The sequence below is a fragment of the Nestor notabilis genome, unplaced genomic scaffold (genome assembly GCF_000696875.1).
Source record: "Nestor notabilis isolate BGI_N333 unplaced genomic scaffold, ASM69687v1 scaffold4563, whole genome shotgun sequence".
Lineage (NCBI taxonomy): Eukaryota > Metazoa > Chordata > Aves > Psittaciformes > Psittacidae > Nestor > Nestor notabilis.
The window spans coordinates 1-16169 of NW_009923161.1; the positions used below are offsets into that span (position 1 = coordinate 1).

Sequence of the window (16169 nt, forward strand, 5' to 3'; positions counted from 1 at the left end):
AGCAAGCGCTCCAAAGTGCTGCACAAGTGTTAATTAAGCCACAAGTGTAATGGTCTAAAACCATTAGATGGGATGTAACTTCGATTCCCTTGTGCAGCTGCTGGCACCAGGGGTGGCTGCGTTTGGCACTTTCATTTTGGCCATGGCGCTTCCTGGTTTAATACCTGAGGCCCTGTCAGGGTGGTGTGAATGTTGTTGCATTGCCTGGTTCTGCCAAGTGCATCATATAGAATACGAGTAACACAAACTCATGCTTTCTGTAAATTAGTGTTACTTACTTTAACCGGCCTGTCTAAATAATTCGAATGTCCACAGAATCACAGAGCGGAGGAGACTCTGTGGGGCAGCCACAGCTTCTCTGCGCACCCTGTGCCAGCGCCTCAGCACCCTCACAGGGAAGGATGTGTTTTAGTATTTTACCTGATGTGCAGCAAAAGCCTTAGAAGAAAGTAGTCTGAGTGTCTGTAACATCACCCTGTAATTCTTCATTCATGCTCCTGTAAAAAGAAACTAATCTCAGCGGTCTGTCTGCAGTGTAGACTAACAGGCAGAGATTGATTTTCAGAAATGCAGCAATTCTAAGTTCTAGGAGCACATAAAAACATCCCAAACCGTTTCCTCATATCCCAGACTTTTTTCCTCATATCCATATTGCAAAAGTCAACAGTGCTGGAGTTGTGGTTGGGTTGTGTCCAGTGCTGGGGGTGCTCAGAGGGCAGCTGGCAGGGAGAGCATCAAGTTTCCCTGAGAATTGCTTTCTGGCAGATAGTAAAATACTTTTTCTTTAGGAAATGGTGGATCGACTCTTCATGTTCTTCAGTGCCTGGAAGACCTGTATGGTGACAAATGGACATCCTTTATTGTGCTGCTAATTCATTCTGGTAAATTCTGGTTTACATTTCACACTACAATTGTATGCAATTTGAGTAATATTAACACATGTTCTTCCCTGTGAGGGTGCTGAGGCGCTGGCACAGGGTGCCCAGAGAAGCTGTGGCTGCCCCATCCCTGGCAGTGTCAAGGGCAGGTTGGACACAGGGGCTTGGAGCAACCTGCTCTAGTGGAAGGTGGCCCTGCCCGGGGCAGGGGTTGGAGCTGGAGGAGCTTTAAGGTCCCTTCCCACCCAAACCGGCCTGGGGTTCTGTGATCTGGTTATTTGAATTTAGATTGGTAGCTGGGAGAGAGCACTGTCACTCGAGCATTTCTTCTCAGCACTTGCGTTGTTCGATCAAACCATGAGGGAAAAAGTGTAATTCGGAGTGTCTGAATTTAGCTGCTGCCCTGAAATGCCCCATAAGGAACATGTGGCCCCCTTGGGTTGGACCTAGAGGCCCTTGGTACTACGGGCAGGTGGAACACTCGCCACCTTACCAACTAGAACACTTCCAGAAGGGGCATCAGTTTTGCAGAGCAGAGAGGAACCAGGTAACAACACACCCCCTGCCCAAACCACTGCTGCTTTGCCTCAGCTCTGACTTGAAATTACTGGTGGGGCTGGGGGTCCTCCTTATTCTCAAGCTAAAATCAGGCATCATTTGCTTGCTTCACGTGAGTTATAGACAAGTGGCCCATGTTCCAAAGTAACGGCAAAATGAAATGAACCACTATTGTAACATAAGTTATTCAAGGCATGTTAAATTATGGTCATCAGGTCAGATCTGCTTTGAGAAATGTTTGAAGAATGACTTATGTATTCTTACATCTGCAACTTTTTGGTGCATACTCAGTATATGACCAAACTGGGTTTTAAACCCTTGTGCATACATAAAAGAGCTGCAGAGGTTTAGCTTTTGCTCATGTGCACAGTGTCTCTGTATAACTAAAACTGTCCTTTTCCTCAAGGCGGTTACAGTCAGCGCTTGCCCAATGCAAGTGCCCTGGGAAAGGCTTTCACAGCTCTGCCGCTGGGTGATCCCATGTACCAGATGCTGGACCTGAAGCTGGCCATGTACATCGATTTCCCCAGCCACATGAAACCAGGAGTTCTGGTTACGTGTGCGGATGACATCGAGCTGTACAGCACTGGGGTTACGGAGACAGTCACGTTTGATAAGCCTGGGTTCACCGCCTTGGCTCACCCTTCAGACCTGACGGTGGGGACCACTCATGGAGTGTTTGTTTTGGATCCAGCCAGTTTTTCAGGAAAGGGAGGACTCGAATACACGTCCTGCCATCGTTTCCTGCACAAACCTGCTATTGAGACCATGCGGCAGCACGGGGCCATGTGTATGAGAGGCAATGGTTCTCTGCCGACTGCCCCTGGAGACCGTGGTGACTCCGAAATGGGCTCTGAGTGTGTGTACACGGACAGTATATTTTACATGGACCATAGCACTGCAAAGAGACTGCTGGCATTTTATAAGGAGATGGGCACTCTTTGCTGTGAAATAGATGCTTATGGTGACTTCCTCCAGGCCCTGGGACCCGGAGCCACGCAAGGCTACACCACAAACACAAGTAGCATCACAAAAGAGGGATCACAGTTGGTAGAGGTGCGGCAGAAGCTGTACTCTCTCCTCAAAGGAACTGCACTTAATGTTGTAGTCTTAAGCAACTCCAAGTTCTACCACCTTGGAACTACTGAGGAGTATTTGTTTCATTTTACATCTGACAGCGAACTGAAGTTTGAACTTGGATTATTGCCTGTGGCCTTCAGCATCTTTTCTGACAGGGCCTTGGCTCAGTCAGCGAGTGTCATGCACAGTATACTGGAGCCAGGCTGTCTTGTAGGACCTGGATCCATCATTGAGTACTGCAGGATTGGACCTGAGGTCTCTGTAGGGGAGGGCAGCATTATCAGTGGGTCAGACATAAATGGGAAAGTAGATGTTCCTTCACACTGCTTCCTGAGCTCACTGTGTGTGAAAGCTGACCATGAGGTGCAGTATGTGAGCATGGTGTTTGGTGTGGAAGATAACTTGAAGAGCAGTGTGAGACTGCTGTCAGACATCGGTTCACTGCGGTGTTTTGGAGTCAGCTTGCTGGAGTGCCTGGAGATCTGGGGTGTGGAGGTGTCGGAGCAGCTCTTCTCCAGTGGGAGCACAGGGTTGAGCTTGTGGACTGCGAGGCTTTTCCCTGTCTGCCCCACGCTGGGGGAATCGGTCAGCATGTCGCTGCAGATGGTGCATTCTGTGCAGCACATGGCACCCCTCACATTGCACGGCTTTAGGCGCTTGTCTGTGCAAGAAATGCTCAGCTGCAAAGAGGTGGAAGGCATGATGAAGTTCAGGAAGCAAATTCATGATGAAATCCATCTACGAAGGCGAAAAGAGAAGTCTGATCTGTAGAACAAACAGTGCTTCAACAAAACTCCTGTGTTGGTTTGTGAATGGTTGGTACTGCCCAGCTTGTGAAAATCATAAGAGAAAAGCACACAGATCTTGTCTGTGACTTCATTAGAGGAGGAATAATGAAACTGCATTAGCAGCGTTGTTGTAGCATGACACGAATGATGCAGCAAATGCAGATAAACTGTTCTTCTGATGAGAGAAGTACTGAACTATTTCAGATCTCTGCAAACTGTGATTGGTGACTCTTCCTGGGGTGCACATCACTGTGTTCTGTGGCCCTTGTCAGGAAGAGTGTGATACAGAACTGGTTCATGGAAATTTGACTGAAAACTGCTTTAGAAGTTTTTCAGAGTAGACTGTTAACTGCAGCAACATGGCGTGATGTAGCAATAACTTGTGTTTCTCTCTTTTCATGCTGCCTTTATACAGTGATGTGTCAAATAGGAACAGATACAGCTATTAAAAGTACTTTTAAAATCCAGGCACCCTGTCTTAAGCATTAATCATTTTCTTTCTCTATTGGTTTTGTAATGTTTTTAATACTTCCTTGATTTTCATTAGAGGAAAAAGCTTTGCATGAGGGATTGTTCTTTCCTTTGGTAATATTGGGGTCAAAACCTGGCATCAAGACACACTGATTGTTCTGGGGTTTTACCATTAGTTGTTTGGAATCTGGTAGTTTGAGCAGCTCCCAGCTCTGTTAGCCACAGATTCACCGATGTGTGCCACAGGAAACCCTGCATCCTGTGTTTCTCTGAACTGAACTGTTGGAATTCTTGGAGAAGAACTTCCAGTAATTTCCAAAGAGCCACAGGTAGCACGGGTTTGCCCATCAATGCTCAGTGCTCACACAGACCAGTGGAGCAGGGGACAGACGCTCTCTGGTGTGAGTGGTACCACCACCACCTCCAGAGAACATGTGGGGTCTGTTCTCTCATCCCTTTCTTCACCCTTCGCTAATAGAATGTCCTCTTGCTCCTAGCTGAGGTGCCACAGATCCAGCTGCAGACAGGTGAGTGTGATCTTTATACTCTGTTCTGGCCATTTCGTGCTGGTTTTTAGAGTGTGCTGTGCATTCCACCAGTGCAGTTTGACTGCGAACACACACATCCTTCTCTCGCGTTCATGTGTGGGCTTTCATGTTTTGTTGAATGTTTCGGTGTAACAGTGTTTGTCTCTCTGCTGACTGAATCCCCTCATAACTGAATCCCCTCATAGCACCTTTCTTATGCCACCTGCAAGGTAGCAGCGTAGTATCTCCTGAATCTTACCTGAGCTGGTTTAGCTTTCATCAGGTTCCTTCCTCAGTAATAAGGAACCTTTCAAGAGACACAGGATTTTTCCTGAGCATCTCCTGAGCAAAAGGAAGCACAAAGGAGCAAGTTGGGGAGGTCGAGAATTGCTGAGGTTGACATCAAAGGAATAAGGAGCATTTCTGAGCAAAGAGAGGTTTTAAAGATCATTCTAAAATACTAGTTTAACAATGGAAAGAGCAGCAGGTTTGAAAACACTGAAAGGGAAATGCCTGAAGTCACAAAATAAAAATAGCCACAGAACTCGGAGCATGGAGTTGAGGTTTGTGTGTTACCCCACCTGCAAAACCTGTGTTAGAGCATACAGATCATCTCAGAAAAACTAATGTTTGATACAGACTTTGCGTCTTCAGCTGGAGACCAAACTGTTCCGAGAAGACTTCCCTGCTGGAGGCTTTGCTGCCAGAGAAGCTTTCTGGATGTTCAGTGACAGTGCAAGGGAGTTACTTGCTTTTAACATGATTATTCACTTTAACTGTCACAGTCATGTTTACTCTAAATTCCCTAAGTCCCAGGTGGGTGTTTCAGAGCTGCAGGCGGTCTGGTGTAAGGAGAACATGGGTTTGCTTTTGAGACCCAAGTAATGGGGAAAAATTATGAGGAACTTCCCACAGCCTGTGGGGAGTGTTTTTGCTGGACACAATTGAAGAGCAGCTGCTATGGTCTTGGAAGTGGTGTTCCTTCCAGGAAGAGAAGGGATCGAGAGTGGAATGCTGGTCTCAGCAGGCTGCCCCAGGCTCTGTCAGTCCATGGAGGGCACAAGGAGGGGGAAGGGGTATGTCTTAGAGCGTTTCAGACCTCCTGGTATGCTGCTCCCATGTCTGTCCTGCCTGAGACTGCTCCAACCTGCTGACCCAGCTGCATCCGGGAAGGGTCAGAAGCAGGTACTCATGTCCCTGCAGAAAGCGTTGTTCTGGGATGTTCTGTCCTTCCCTGTCTTTCCTTAGCCCTGCCCCTGTGTCAGAATGACCCAAGTTCCTGTGAAGTGGTGAGTGTTGCACCAGGGCTCTTCCCTGTGAGGGTGCTGAGGCGCTGGCACAGGGTGCCCAGAGAAGCTGTGGCTGCCCCATCCCTGGCAGTGTTCAAGGGCAGGTTGGACACAGGGGCTTGGAGCAACCTGCTCTAGTGGAAGGTGTCCCTGCCCGGGGCAGGGGTTGGAGCTGGAGGAGCTTTAAGCTCCCTTCAACACAAACCAGTCTGGGGTTCTGTGATTTGTATGTATCCTTGATGACACGTTTGAAAAATGATGTTTATTTAGGCACTGGGTAAATCTTTTGCAGTGATTAATGAAGCATGTGGTTTTCAGCTAGAACAAACTTAGCCCTTACAAGAAGGGCTATGTTATGGTGTGACCAAATCTTACTAAAACCCAAAAGGCTTCAGCCTGGACGCTTCCTGACGATGATGATCTCAAGTTGATGTACGCAGTATCTGTTTGTATTCTATTCATGTTGCATGGTACAAACTTCAGCCCATCTTTTTCGCAGTGTGCTGTAAAGGTAGGTGACAACTGTTTTCTCATGCAACCAGCTGGGATAATCTTGTGCCAGGGAAACTGAGAAGCTTGTGCAAGGCCACGCAATAAAATCTAATAGCAAGATAATAGTAATTGTGGGGTTACTGGTTTCTAGTATCAGATTCTGATCTATGGCATCCTGGTCCAGGGGTTCCCTCCAGTCTGAGCAATAAAGGATGCAGTGCTCGGAGTGCCGATCAGGCCAGAGCAGGAGGAACAGGAGCATCTGTTGCAGTCTGGAGTCTGACTTTCACAAGGCTCCCAAGTTTCCTGGCTGGACACAGTTTCCATACAGGCCTCTAGATCAGTGCCTGGCTCCATCTCTCCTGAAATGCATCTCAGGCTGGTGCAGTCTCAAATAAACCAAGATGAGTGTTTAATGATTTTATTCATGTCAGCTTGCTTTATTTAATTAGGTTTGCTGTGTAGTGCAATAATGGGCCTCATAATGGACATCGTCTCAATGATTTCCCTGAATGCCTTGGGAGCATGCTCCAATGATCAGGGATTTAGCCCTTCTGCATGTGTTACACTGTGCAAGTGGAGAGGAGGATTCTTTCAGTCACCTTTTGGGCAGGGAATTGAAACCTGAGGAGTTAGGCCCTTAAAAGAGAACAGGAGAGAGGCGGCTGGAGCCAGAGTGAGCAGCTGAGAGGATCGTGCCAGCAGGACCCGGGGGAGCGATGGAGGAAGGTGAGCACCAACAACCACCCAGATCCACCGGGAGCATCCTTGTCCCGGACGGGCTCCCCAGGCAAACTTGTTCCTAAGTCCCCGGTGCAGCAGCTTCATGCTCTGATCACTGCACACGTGGAACATGAATCCTGTGCAAACGCCACTGCAGCACTGTGAGAGCAGAACCAGCAGCACTGCTCTACACGTGCCTTTTAATCCCCTCCCAGGGAAGCCATGAGACCACCCGCTCCTTATCTGGGCCACAGAATTCATAGAACCATAGAATCATAGAGCGGTTTGGGTTGGAAGGGACCTTAAAGATCATCCAGTTCCAACCAATTCCTCATACTTCATTTTCATAAAGGTGCATTTTCTTTTAGAGCCCTTTTCCTTTCCTGTGACAGGTCAGAATGTCACCAGAGTGACATAGAAATGTGTGGGAGCAACTTCCCACCTCCCAGAGTGAACGACGGGTATGGCTATCTTCTAACTAACTTGAAATAAAGACCATTCAAAGGGCTTGGTCCTGTAAAGCGTTTCCGTGGCAGACACTGGGAATCAGAGGTGGGAAAGGAAGCCTTCACATGTTTCTCTTGCAGGGTTGGACACGTCACTGGCATGTGCCAGCCATGCAACTGCAGTGACTCTGCTGAGCAATCAGCCAGAGGCGCTCGGTCAGCTCAGTGTTGTGTGAGCGCCGCAGCCGAGGGCTCTGCTCGCCGAGGAGCGCTGCCCGGGGGTGCAGTGCTTCTGGTGTAGATGTGGATTAGAACCTGCCCACCAGAGCCGTTGTTCCTTGTTCTCTGTTTGCAAATGCTCTGCAGTTACTCCTTTTGTCCTTTTGTCCCTGTTCTCAGTTACTCTGCAGCTGCCCCGCAGGTGGGATCTGAATGTGCAGAATTCACCTGGAAGCTGCATTCATGGTGTTGCATTGGCTCTGCTGACTGACCGGATGAGCCTCCGGTGCTGCAGCTGCCAGAGCTCTCCCTGAGTGTCCATAGGAATGAATATTCACCCACACAAATATATGCAAAAAGTGAGGAAAATATGGCACAAAACTGATGGCTTCTTTTCGATAGATTTCCATGAAGTAGATGGTACTAGAATATAAACAACATACAAGGTATTTGCTGCTTTTTTAAAGCAAATCATTTTATCTCTATCTCATGGAAATTTAATGCACTTACTTTATAAGGCTGTTGTATTAAAATGTGTTTTCTGTGCAAAAGCGAACGGAACTTTTCCTGGGTTTTGGAGTCCATCCTGTCAGGATTTGCTTGGTCTGGATGGAAGAAAACTGTTCCTCAGGCATCCAGGAGCACCAGAAACCATTTTGTCACTTCCGCATTATTTTTCCTGGCATTTCCCAGAATCCCAGCCTGGTTTGTGTTGAAGGGAGCTTAAAGCTCCTCCAGCTCCAACCCCTGCCACGGGCAGGGACACCTTCCACTAGAGCAGGTTGCTCCAAGCCCCTGTGTCCAACCTGGCCTTGAACACTGCCAGGGATGGGGCAGCCACAGCTTCTCTGGGCACCCTGTGCCAGCGCCTCAGCAGCTCACAGGGAAGAGCTTCTGCCCCAGAGCTCATCTCAATCTCCCCTCTGGCAGGTTCAAGCCATTCCCCTTGTCCTGTCCCTACATCCCTTGTCCAAAGCCCCTCTCCAGGTCTCCTGGAGCCCCTTTAGGCACTGGAAGGAAAACAAGCGCTTTTGGCTACTGATGGCAGTGGGAGAGGAGATACCTCCCTGGGTGCTGCATCCACCACTTGGGTGCGCATCACCAGTGCAGTCGGTTGCTTGGCAACTGGATGTGGAGGATCTGCCACCAGGATGGTTCCTTCTTGCAAATACCTGGTTGAATATCTCAGGGTGTATTGTCAAAGTCTTCTGAAACACATCCTGGGTTTACCTATAGATCAGTGCAAATAAAGGGATGAGCTCGTGCTGTGTCAGGAGCTCTCAGGGTGCAGGTTTGTTTACAAGGGGATGCAACATGGTGAGGATGTATGTGTGTGAGTTGTATGGACTTGTCTTCTTGTCTGAAATCCTTCACTGATAAAACTACCAACTTCAACACAGAGCAGCTGCCAAGGTCAGTCAGCACATGTTAAATACAGAATAGGTATATACACAGATACAAATATATAGATATTTACAAATCTATGACTCTGTGTATATTTGTACATGTATATGTGCACCAAATACAATTTTGCAAAGCAATTGAAGGAGGAAAAGAGGCACCTACAGAGACCAGCGTGAACCCCCCAGCTGGCTGGGACAATAGATGTGAAGAAGTTCATCCCATTTGGTAGAAAAGGGAAGGAAACGGACGTGAGGAGGGTAGGCTGTGGCTGAGCAGACCTGTGCTGACCGCGTTTCTGAGGACATGCAGTTTGTGCGGGTGACAAGGAGGTTATTTCCCTATTATGAAATCTTCCACCACTCTGAAGCACAGACTTTTGCTGATAGGAGTTGAGATCATCTCTGGCCTCCCCAGAGAGGGGACCCCAGCACCTCTTGGGGATCCTGGAAGCACCCTTGGGAGTCAGCTTCCTAAATTCCTCTTCCTCTACAGAGCTGGTAGCAAGCTGCCGAAATACCCACCTCAGCAGCAGCACTGGGTGATGAGCAGGTGGCAGGAGGTGGTTCTGTTTCTGTTGACACGGGCATGGGCTGGGACGGAAGCTGAGCAGGTACCAGCATTGTTCTGCGCAGCTGGCTGCCGCGCAGGCTGTTCCTCTCCCTGTCTTTGTTGCATGACATTCCAGTTGGCACAGGGTTTATTTTTAGCCAGTGACTATCAAAAGCATTTTTCAGGAGGACTGTCCCTGCTCCTGACCAAGGAATCGCGTTACTGCGAGAGCTTTGCTGAGACAAAGAAGATATATTGGACAAATGGGAAATTACAAGTCCAGACCAACCCAGACTTGCACTGGTAATGAATGCTGCTTTTTTAATGCTGCCCACCAGACATCCATCTGCGAGGAGCAAATGCTATTTCAGGAAATAACTCATTGGTAATTTACTCTTGGGTTCAAGGCTGTGGTGTTGTATTGTTCTTGGTTTACAAGAGAAAGGCTTCACCCAAACTGTGTGTACACCCTGGGAAAGAAGGCAGAAAGACAGTAAAGTAGATTTCTTTATGAAGATCATATTAACTTGGATTATTACATTGCTTTAGCTTGTACTTCACTAGGAAAACCTTTAAACTTCCAACTTTTTTATGCTGTGTGTCTGTGCTCAGATTTAGAAACTAAGAGCTAACAAATGCAACCTAAGCTTTAAGTTTGCTCTCGCTCCAGTTAGACTATTCCTGATAAGGATTCAGATGTAGTAGTTGTCTGTGAAATCAGTGTATGTGTGTCTATATTGGTTGCCGCAAGAACAGCTTACTGGCTGCAGTATTTAAACTTCCACACTTAATGGAAAACTATATGAAACTCTGCAACTGGGTGTTTAAACATCAAGTGCTTTGGTTACTGGGACATCATGGTTTGAGTTCCTGGGTTTGATGTGTTCTGAAGTGATTTATGAATCGGGTTTTTTGTTGGCAGATGAATGGAAGAAAAAAGTGAGTGAATCCTATGCTATCATCATAGAGCGGTTAGAGGATGACCTGCAAATCAAAGAGAAGGAGCTGGCAGAACTGAAGCACGTTTTTAGGTAAAATACTCTGGAAACCTGTTATTAATTTCTTTCAAAGGAATATCTGCCATTAAACAGCAATTTCACTTTCAGGTGTTTTCTCATGGAAGGACTTTGTCATGTACAAATGCATGTTCTTTAATGGCTATTTCTGGGACAGAGTCCTGCAACACAGTGCCAGAGGTAGTGGCTGTTAGTTACTGATGCCAGTATCTCACAGCAAATGCCTATATACTTGTGTAAGTCAGTCAGCTCTAACGGGCTGTTGAACTGTGTTGGGTGCTTCCCAGTTCTGCTGATGTGGTTCTTCAGGCAGGAATATTGCTGGAGTCACAGATTCTCAACAAACACAAGCAGGTTGTCTTCTGAAAGTGCATTTCAAGTTCACGTTTGTAAGTGCTTTCTCAGGGCAGCACTTGCCACCAACCAAGGTCACCCAACGAGGTAATATATATTTATATGCTCATTATCTGAAAAGCTGAAATGCAGGAGCCACACAGCTCAGTGACTGTGAGGATGTGAAGATCATGATCAGGTGAATAATTCCAGACATCAAACGCCCTTGGAAAAACAGGGGATTCTAATCAGAAATAAATTACAAGCTCAAAAAAACCCCCAACTGGTCTCATAAATCATTTACTGTGCTCACTGCCAGCACAATTGGCACTGATGGAGCCTGGGAATTGAAAGAGGACATTGGGCTTTCATGGACCACTTTGGCCATGATCCATTAAAGTACTTCAGTACTTGCCTCATTTTAAGCCTGTTTAGTAGTAAAACGAATATCTTAACAAAGTGGAGCTAGAGTTCTCTTTATTTTAGACGAGCAAAACATCTAAGAGTAAGTATGGTAACAGTGCTCAGCTCCTGCGTTAGGTGTAAGAACACAGAAACCCCAAACTTTGAGGTTAGCAGACTTTGAAGGTACAGCTTAGCAGTCTGCCGCAGGGGCCCATCTAAGCCTCAATAAGATGCCAGCCGAACTCTGCTTCTTACATGAAGGGCACTGCTCTTTCCCACAGAGGGGGTGGGAATTAATGATACTGGTTAACGTTGCATTGGAAATGGTGTTTGTGTAGTCAGGCAGTGTTCTCTTTTCAAAATGCCTTCGCCCATGGCTATGAAATCAGGTTTTGTGGCATCTGAAATCCAGACATGGCCAGTGTTAAAAATCAACCCATCTCAACTATATGAGACCTGTTCTGCAGCAGCAGTGGCTATTCTGGGAGCACTGCTCATTGCTGAAGCAGCAGAGGAATTCATAGTTTTTCCCCATTATTAAAACAAATTCATTTATTTAAAAGATTTAGGACTGAGAACATGGGTGGTTGTTGGAGCGAGGGCAACGCAGGGAGTTCACCTGGGGGAGATGAAACCAGAAGCTGTTCGAGTCCCTGCTCTGGAAGGTTTAGAGCATAAGCAGGGTAAAAGTGAGCCAGCCTGGCAGTGAGCTGCCAGCACTCCCCATCATTCCCACTGCACTCAACGGGCATCTGTCCAGTGCCACAGAAAACCCAACAGTTGCAATAGTGAGAAGTACATGTATAAGTAGCACAGCACATGTCAGGGCCTGGGTAAAAGCTGTCCCTGTTCTGTTCTTGGAGCTCAGAGCTCTGAGTGCAATGGTTTAACTAAAAATACACCCTAAAAGTGAAAAGTCAGGATTTTTTTTCCCTAAACCACAAGATTAACTCTTAAGGGAATGAACTAGGATGGCACCGAGGTAAAACCAGCCCTGAGTGGAGTCATTTGAGCAAGTTTTCATTTTCAATATGGGCCTTTTAATCACAGCTTTTAATATATAAAATTGTCCTTGCAATTTTTTCCCACAAACCCATTATCATTTTGCCTGCTTGTAAGAACTCAAAACATGTGCAAATTGCACAGCGTTAAAGCAAAGTGAAATGTTTTATTATATTTCAATATGGGAGAAGTGGAAGATTTCAGTATCCAGCTTAAGGAACTTCCACATTTTGGAGGTTAAAACTGTCTCTTTGTCCTGGGTTCAGTGTTAACAGCTGAACCCAGGCCACTCTTTCAACATAAACCCCAGAAAAACAGGGTGGTTTAACATTTCCAAATGAACTTTGTCACTCTTCCTGAAAAAGAATCAGAAAACACAGGATTTATTCCTGGTTTAGAATGATAACACACACTGAACAAGCAGGATTTCCTTTAGGAAGGACTTATCTAGGAGAAGTAAAGGGAAGTCTCTGGCTTTGTCTTCACTTGAAATTTAGTTTAAACAATAAATCATTTCAATATTTATTGCAATTCCTGTGGCTGCTGCCTCTTCTAGGTTTATTCTGTGCAGCACTTCATTTCTGAGCCCTGGCAGGTGTTGTACAACAGGACATCGGTTTGACAAGGGGCTGTAGGGACAGGACAAGGGGAATGGCTTGAACCTGCCAGAGGGGAGACTGAGATGAGCTCTTGGGCAGAAGCTCTTCCCTGTGAGGGTGCTGAGGCGCTGGCACAGGGTGCCCAGAGAAGCTGTGGCTGCCCCATCCCTGGCAATGTTCAAGGCCAGGTTGGACACAGGGGCTTGGAGCAACCTGCTCTAGTGGAAGGTGTCCCTGCCCGTGGCAGGGGTTGGAGCTGGAGGAGCTTTAAGCTCCCTTCAACCCAAACCACTCCTGGATTCCATCATGAGAAGCATGGAAAGTAACAAACTATAAAATCATAGGTTTTGACATCTTTATGCACATTCTTTGTTTTGTAAAAAAGAACAGGGCATCAAGTGCAAATGCTCGTGTCTTTCAACGAGTCAGGCTTGACATGGATCCTATGTAAGAGTTACTTTATTGGAAACATGTTGATAACAATGACTTCATTTTAACTATTTATTTCGTCTTCGTGTGGCTGGGAAGCACTCTGAAATCATGAAGCTGTATTCAAATGTAACTCTCCACCGATGATGTGGAAGAAAATTAAACTATAGATGGAGCTCCACTTTGTCAGTGTCACAAGATGTGACGTTCAGTTGTCTGAGAACTGTAAGTGCAGAGATGTCTTCCCGTAGTCCCCACAGGTCTCAGACAAGCCTGGATATCAGGAGCTGATGTGCCCCTGGAACTGCAAATCCTCCACCAGAAATGTGGCTCTGGAAAGACTCCTTTATTCCTTTTGCCTTTAGTCATTGACTCCTTCCATGTACGTGCTCCCATAGATCATGTGTTGATGGTGTTTCTGTGACCTCATTTGGGGAACATCATTTGTGGGTGTTCTCCTTACTCGGCTCTTTTGCCTCCAGCTCTGTGTGTGCCCAGCACATCACTTTAGAGCAAGCACACAGATTTTAAACTCTGTCTCAGCTGTTATTGCATCACCTCAGAACCAGCTTTGCACGGATCATTTCTCTTGCTAAGGAGTCTTTCCTCTTTTTTCTCTAACTGAGTTGAATTCAGGCTCTGCTGTGACTGAAACGCAGGGTTGTTCAGAAAACAGTAAATCTGGACTCCCGCGTGATGTGTGTCAAGTGTTTCCAGACTTACAGAGTGCAAACAGGCTGTAAATTGAGCCCCAGGTCTCAAAAACTGCACTGAGATTTCTGTTTGAAAGCTTTTCCAAATGGCAGGGGATGTATGAGAGATGGAAACAGTGATTATCTGTAAACCCTCTCTTTGCAGCTCTGATGAAGCCTTCTGCAAAGTCAATCTGAATTACCGCACAGAAAATGGGCTCTCTCTTCTCCATTTATGCTGCATATGTGGGGGTAGGTATTTGAAATCCATTGTTCTTTACACAGCTCCTGGTTTGGGGTCTGATAACTGTCAGGAAGAGGGTGTTTTCAGGGAGCTTCCTCCCGTGCTGTCCTTGCTGACAGCTGGTTAAGCACCTCACAACGTGACTCTGAACCTCACTGCCGAAGGGGGTGACTCGATCTACACTGAGCCACGTTGTCGCTGATGCTTCAGACCAACAAGAATTTTGGTTGATAATGCCATGTATTCTGCTGCAAGTGTTCAAGTAATTCACAACTTGCTGTCCTCATCGGCTCATCAATCCCCGCTCGTGCAGTGTTACTCTACACTGCTGTATTCTGCACATGCCAGACTCCAGGAGAGGCACCTACTTTAGCAATCCTTTGCCATACCTACAGCACTCATTTTTCCAGTGCAATGAAAATACCTGTATTTCGTTTCATGGTGGTTAAAAGAAGAACAACCCAAACGCTTTAGTGCAAATAGCAGCTGATAGGATTTTTGCAGGCAGCAAACGAGGGAAGAGTGCAGGATGGCTGCTGGGGTGGTCATAAAAACACACTGATGGTGGAATTTTCCACTCTGATCCGCACTGCTGCTCTCTTATCCATAGTGGGTCATTGGTTCATGCACACATTTTGCTCTTGTTATACAAGAGCCAAAATCAGCTGAGAGGCAAAGAGAATTTACTCTCGGGTTTCAGCTCTGCAAATCCTGACTAATAACACTCCTAAAGGATTTGCTCCATCTCAGTTAGATGCCATCGTGAAGGAGGGCCTGATCCTGTGCTGCTGGAAACGCAGTGGATCTTTACTCTCAGAGTGCAAGGTCAGACCCAGAGGTGACACCAGTGCCTGTTATGATGCCATGTGGAAGGGGAGAGCGATGCTCCAGTTCTGGAGGAGCGGAGAAGGGCAGTGGCTGAGAAGTCCAGTCCGGCAGCATCTAGTGCCCTGTGGAGTGCAGCACCTCTGCGGTGAGGATGTGACGCAGGGGTTTGCTCCTGTACAGGTTCATCTCTCCTTAATACCCCGTGGAAGTGTGAGCAAACGGCCGGGCCATGGCCAGGTCTGCAGCCGCCCTGGGCTGGGCCAGGACGTGGTGCCCGGTGCCGGCTGGAGGTTTCAGATGTGCTTCATGGCTTGCCTCAGGCCAGCAGCTGGGCCACAACTGCTCTTTGCTTTCGAGCTCACACAGAAGTTTCTTACTTCCTCTGCACGTTCCTCTCTGCACATGACTTTGTTTCCCTTTTCTTTCTGAAGGTAACAAGTCCCACATCAGAACTCTCATGCTGAAAGGACTGCGCCCATCCAGATTAACCAGAAATGGGTTTACAGCTCTGCACTTGGCAGCTTATAAGGTAAACTGAACTGGTGAAAAGAAGTCCGATCTGAGCACTTTATTTGGGTGACCCACCTGGTTGGAGTCTCTAGTTGCTACTTCTGGTGAAAATGCAGATTTCACATTTACAGTGCATGGGAAATGACCTGTGCAGAGCCCAGCACAGGGAATCAGCAGGTGCTTTTGCAGTATCATCCATGAGGGTATGATGCTGTTTTAGAAATATTGATTCCTCATTCAGCTGCAGTATTAATTTTCCTCACTGTTTAGATTTATCTTTTGAGACTCAACAATAACTGCAGCGAGGAATAAAGTGGGCAAAGGCAGCACTTTCCTAAAGAATTGTTATGATCCTTACTTTGAGATAGAGCATCTTAGAGATTGAATCCATGTATAGACCAGCCCCCAAAGCACTTGGATTTTTATGGCTAATTCAGATCACATTTAGGAGCTTTTCTAGACTGTAACGTGCCACACTTAGACATCCCATAGGTGCCATAAGCTCACACAGCCTCTTTCCTCTGCAGAGCTCCCATGGCAGATGCAGCTCCCATTTGCTGTGTGTTCAAAGCTGGTTAAGCAGGATGGCACCTGTGTGCCACTCTTGATCCATAAGTGGTGTTGCCAGAGGACATGACGTGACAGATGGTCTTTAACCCAAACACCCAATTCCAGAGGCAGCAGGAA

At 46.9% G+C, this 16169-nt stretch overlaps 2 protein-coding genes across 2 annotated transcripts in view; both read left to right on the top strand.

Moving 5' to 3' along the window:
• Window positions 1-788: 788 nt before the first annotated feature.
• Window positions 789-3287, top strand: FPGT (fucose-1-phosphate guanylyltransferase; the record flags this gene model as incomplete). Its single annotated transcript, XM_010011985.1, has 2 exons — window positions 789-881; window positions 1843-3287. Coding segments are annotated over 2 exons (1538 nt in total), but the record flags the coding sequence as incomplete, so codon positions are not given.
• Window positions 3288-9687: 6400 nt separating this feature from the next.
• LOC104403746 (serine/threonine-protein kinase TNNI3K) overlaps window positions 9688-16169 on the top strand; it is a 29440-nt gene continuing 22958 nt past the window's right edge. The window contains exons 1-4 of the mRNA XM_010011984.1: window positions 9688-9727; window positions 10347-10455; window positions 14067-14152; window positions 15404-15501. Coding sequence (XP_010010286.1) covers window positions 9688-9727; window positions 10347-10455; window positions 14067-14152; window positions 15404-15501 — 333 coding nt within the window. The remainder of the gene's footprint in view (window positions 9728-10346; window positions 10456-14066; window positions 14153-15403; window positions 15502-16169) is intronic.